The sequence below is a fragment of the Crocuta crocuta genome, unplaced genomic scaffold, assembly GCF_008692635.1.
Source record: "Crocuta crocuta isolate KB4526 unplaced genomic scaffold, BGI_CrCroc_1.0 scaffold35, whole genome shotgun sequence".
NCBI lineage: Eukaryota > Metazoa > Chordata > Mammalia > Carnivora > Hyaenidae > Crocuta > Crocuta crocuta.
In genome coordinates, this window is record NW_027530625.1 from 8,060,426 (window position 1) to 8,063,621 (window position 3,196).

The 3,196-nt window shown below is 45.8% G+C and overlaps 1 protein-coding gene across 6 annotated transcripts in view; it reads right to left on the reverse strand.

Annotated features, from left to right (window-relative positions):
• Positions 1-3,196, reverse strand: part of MED27 (mediator complex subunit 27) — a 256,683-nt gene that overhangs the window by 188,015 nt on the left and 65,472 nt on the right. For all 6 annotated transcript variants that reach the window (XR_013336121.1, XR_013336120.1, XM_077768415.1 and 3 more), the window contains exon 3: positions 2,952-3,082. Coding sequence is in view for 4 of the 6 variants with exons in the window: in XM_077768415.1 (XP_077624541.1) it covers positions 2,952-3,082 (131 nt within the window). In the remaining 2 variants the exon portion in view is untranslated. The remainder of the gene's footprint in view (positions 1-2,951; positions 3,083-3,196) is intronic.

Genomic DNA, 3,196 nt, shown 5'->3' on the forward strand with positions numbered 1-3,196 from the left:
TTTTTTTTTTTTTTTTGGCATAAGAACAGTCTGTTGATTGCCTTGGTGCTTAAAATAGTTTCTAAGTGTCCTCATAATAGCATGTCACCTGTAAACAGGTTTCAAGCCAATGCAAATTAACAAATGGCGAACAGATGGACTAAGAGCTGACTTTTGTCAAGAGAGAGTTAGCAACAAACACTTTTTGGCTCCAGTCTTATGGGACCATTAGAAAGTCTTTCACTTCTCGCCAAACATCTTGCCTCAGTAGACAAGCCATGCAGGGAAAATGACAAGTTACAAGGCCCATTAGGCTATGGAGGGCTGAAAGTTGGAGATTTGCAGAATCACCAAATCAACACACAAGAAACAACAGATAACGTTCCTCAAGAAGCTTTCTGCCAAAGGAAAAAACTCTCTGGCATCTCTGAAAGTCTCTGAGAAGCATGCACCTGTGCATGCAGCAGGCAGAAAATAACCTGTCAGAGGCTGGTTAGTTATCCTGGAAGCAAACATAAATTGTGAAGAAAACTCTAAAATCCCAGAAGGGATGGTGTGAGTGTCCACCGGCGAGGGAGAAGACTCCAGAGGCATCCCCTGTGACCTCGCAGTGTTCCACTGGCCTTTCTACATCGAACGTCACCTCCTTGGACCACCCGATCTAAGCAGCCTCCCTGGCTCCAACTTAGAAAAGTCTTCTTTTCTAAGCATTAATCTTAACCAAAAATTATTATATGAGTGTGTTACTTTGTTTAGGTGTGCATTTTTTTTGGGGGGGGGGTCTTTTCTCCCCCAGCAAACAAAAAGCTTCATGAAGATGGGACCACAGCTGTGTTCCTCATGACTGTATCCCCACAGCCTAGGACTGTGCCTGGCAGACAGTAGGTATAAAAAATACTTGCTAATCAAACAGAAAATAAAAGAGATCTTGTGTAAAGGCAAACAACCGAGTCTTACCTGGAAACACTGCTCTGGGCTGGAAACTTTAAAAAGTACAGTTGATCCTTGAACAATACAGGTTGGAAGTGCATGAATCCACTTATATGTGGCTTTTTCTCCAAAACAGTGCTATAAACGTATTTTCTCTTCCTTCTGCTTTCCTTAATAACATTTTCTTTTCTCTAGCTTATTTTATTGTAAGACTACATAATACATTTAACATACAAAATCAGTGTTCATCGAGTATTTATGTCATCTGTAGGCTTCCAGTCAATATTAGGCTATTAGGACTTAAGCTTTGGGGGAGCCAAAAGTTATACATAGATCTTTGACTGTGCCTATAACCGTAACCCCTGCATGGTTCAAGGTGTCAACTATAGTTTGTCACTGAGGATATCACCAAAAGAGGGTACAGCAGGAGGGCGGGACAGCCTAGGGAATGTGTCTAGAGTCCAGGCCAAGCCATTTGGGAGTCCTGCCTCTCTATGGGGAGTGTGTATGCTCACAGGAAAGCTACCAGCGAAGGCTGGTGTGTTGGCATTTCTTTTCTTTTCTTTCCTTCCTCCCCACCCCCTCCTTCCTTCCTTCCTCTCTCCCTCCCTCCCTTCCAGAGAGAGTGAGAGTACATGCAAATGGGGGAGATGGGCAGAAGGAGAGAGAGAGAATCTTAAGCAGGCTTCATGCTCAGCAAAGGGCCTGATGTGGGGCTTGATCCCACGAACCATGAGATCATGACCCGAGTGGAAATCAAGAGTCAGACGTTCAACCAATGAGCTACTCAGGCTCCCCTGGTGTGTTCGCAATTCTGACTCCACACTGAGTATGCCTCGGCCTTCATCTACTAGGGCTTCTAGCACAAAATAACCCAACTGGGAAATGGATGAATCACTTGTGGCATATTCGAAAGAGCAACAAAAAAGAACAAACAACCTGGATGAACCTAACCGACATTGTGCTGAGTGAAACAGAGCTGATAACAAAATATTACATGCCATGTGATTCCATTTATACCAAGTTCAAGAGCAGGTAAAAGTAATCGTTCAAAGATGGTGGAACAGTGTTAACCTTGGGTAGGAAGGCAGCACGTGTGCAGACTGGGAACCTGGGGGGGAGCCCTCAAGGGACCCCGGGGGTGGTGGCCACACAGCCTGGGCTGGGTGGACACCTGTGTGAAAGCTGTCACCAAGCTGAACGTGTTCGGAACCTTATGGCATCTCTTATCTCCCCTTCCAGGAAAAAAGAAGGGCGTGTATTTTACTAGTTTAAAAAAAAGAGCGAGNGGGGGGGTCTTTTCTCCCCCAGCAAACAAAAAGCTTCATGAAGATGGGACCACAGCTGTGTTCCTCATGACTGTATCCCCACAGCCTAGGACTGTGCCTGGCAGACAGTAGGTATAAAAAATACTTGCTAATCAAACAGAAAANTGGGGGGGGGGTCTTTTCTCCCCCAGCAAACAAAAAGCTTCATGAACATGGGACCACAGCTGTGTTCCTCATGACTGTATCCCCACAGCCTAGGACTGTGCCTGGCAGACAGTAGGTATAAAAAATACTTGCTAATCAAACAGAAAATAAAAGAGATCTTGTGTAAAGGCAAACAANTACTAGTTTAAAAAAAAGAGCGAGCAGCCCAGCACGACCCTGATCCCAGCCCCCCCAGATTTCTAGGTGGCCACCAGCGTTATCAAAACGTGCTCCTCAGCTGTCCCGTCAGTTAAAGAAGGACAGCTGCACTCACAGCTCTGCCAACTTTGGGAATGTGACAGGGGAATAAAGAAAAGGCTGTAAGGTGTCTTACAACCCTAGGTGGGGGGAGAAACCACACACAAAAGACGTCATTTATGAACTGTGTCGTTAACTGCTTCACTTAAGATCGACACGAAATATGTTACCTGCACGCCTGGTTTCTAATCTCAGCAGACACCTCTTTCAAAAGAAGGAACAATTACACAAAAAGAACTTCCCATTCGCCAAAACCAAGCACCAGGCAGAGTTCACCTGGGACCAGAGAAGTTTTTCAAACCCCTTACTCACTGAGGCGGCAGCACAAGAGTCGTGGGCTGAGCCTTTGGTCTGCGCTTTGCAGATACTCCCATCTGGTTAGCAGAACGTTTCAATGACTGTTGATTCAAAAGGCCAGACGCCAGACCTGCATGGTACTGCAGCTGCAGAACAAAGGGGAAGGGGAATGACATTTGGTAAAAGCGAGACAAGGGCTATGAAACTATCAATACCTGATATGTCATCCCCTCCCCCCCACCCCCGGCCTGCCTCACAGC